Consider the following 1,296-nt stretch of genomic DNA (forward strand, 5'->3'; position numbering starts at 1 on the left):
TAGAAAATATTTTTAATAGAAAATATTTTTAAAAAAATATGTTCTTCAGTAAATATCAAAATAATGTACGTCTTTTGATAAATTCAAATTTTCAAGTGCGTCTTTTGATAAATTACTGTTTAAAAAACTCGTCCCACGTCTCACCGTAGCTCTGGGCTGAGACGGAGGAATATGGAGATGATTGAGGATGAGGAATATTGATGCTTTGTTAGATCGCAGAAACATTGGAATTTGAGCGATTATGTTTGGAAGTTTCTCCCTGTAGATGACATATTGGCAGTATTCTATTCCATCTCCCTTTCCATGAAATCAAAAACAAGGGTCCGACCTTTGAGATCTAATTCAGCGACTTTGTCACTCGTTTTCATTTTTGTTGTAGGCCTTTTAAGTTTCCTCATCCTCATCCTCATCCTCATCCTCATCGTTGGCGATTAACTTAAGTGGAAGGGTTTAACCGCAAATTTCAGGAAATAGATGGCCATTCATTGAAGATCCATCGAAAACCTTAACCTTAAATCGCTTTAATTTTTTCATTTTCCACCGTGATATATCAAGGCAGCCAAGAAAAAAAAACAGTAGAGAAAAGGAGCTAACAATAGGAAAAGAAATTAAAAAAAAAAAAAGGTCGGTGCTGGCAAAAGAGTGCTCCACTAGATGTCGCACAGTTCACGACTCCGTCGCCTCCGTCGAGGCGTCCGCCCGCCGCTCTGTCTGTTTCGCTTGCTGTGGTGCCTCGGGCGGCGGTGGCTGTGCGTCGGTTCCGTTAGCGCTCGGTCTCGGAGGCGGCGCCGACGCCGCCAGCCTCCCGTCGATGCAGGAGGCGCACTTCCGCTCGAACCACCCCTCCAGGTCGTAGTGTCCGTAGCCCATCACGGTCCGGCCGGAGCAGAGGCGGCCGACGAGCCCGGCGATCACGCCCAGCACAGCGATCACCGCAAGGACCGCGATCACCGGCCCGACAGAGCCGCTGCCGTGGGATCGGTACGGAACCGAGTACACCACCGGCGGCGGCGGCGGCTGAAACTGCTGCTGCTGCTGCGGGAATGGGAGCGACATTCGAACGGCGAGAAGCCTCCTCCAAAAAAGATTCTAACTTTGGAGCGCAAACCCCGCAAAGATTGGATCTTGGGGGCAAAAGGGCCGAAAAGATCGTATTTTGAACAGATCCTCGGCTAAAGCAAAGGCAGGAGAGGGCGAAAAGAGAGAGATCCAGCTTCAAGGAAATTAAAATGGCAGGACTCAAAGCCACTCGTCTCGCCTCGGGGGGAAGCTCCTCCACCGAGATTTCTGAACAAC

At 48.8% G+C, this 1,296-nt stretch overlaps 1 protein-coding gene across 1 annotated transcript; it reads right to left on the bottom strand.

Moving 5' to 3' along the window:
- Nucleotides 1–666: 666 nt before the first annotated feature.
- On the bottom strand, nucleotides 667–1,056 carry LOC122029070. Its single transcript, XM_042588029.1, has one exon. The coding sequence runs from the start codon at nucleotides 1,054–1,056 to the stop codon at nucleotides 667–669; it is 390 nt and encodes a 129-aa protein (XP_042443963.1).
- Between the last annotated feature and the right edge of the window lie 240 nt (nucleotides 1,057–1,296).

This window comes from Zingiber officinale, chromosome 10B (genome assembly GCF_018446385.1).
Source record: "Zingiber officinale cultivar Zhangliang chromosome 10B, Zo_v1.1, whole genome shotgun sequence".
NCBI lineage: Eukaryota > Viridiplantae > Streptophyta > Magnoliopsida > Zingiberales > Zingiberaceae > Zingiber > Zingiber officinale.

Excerpts from the sequence above, each read along its gene's own strand:
- LOC122029070 (XM_042588029.1), bottom strand. The coding sequence starts at position 1,056 with ATGTCGCTCCCATTCCCGCAGCAGCAGCAGCAGTTTCAGCCGCCGCCG.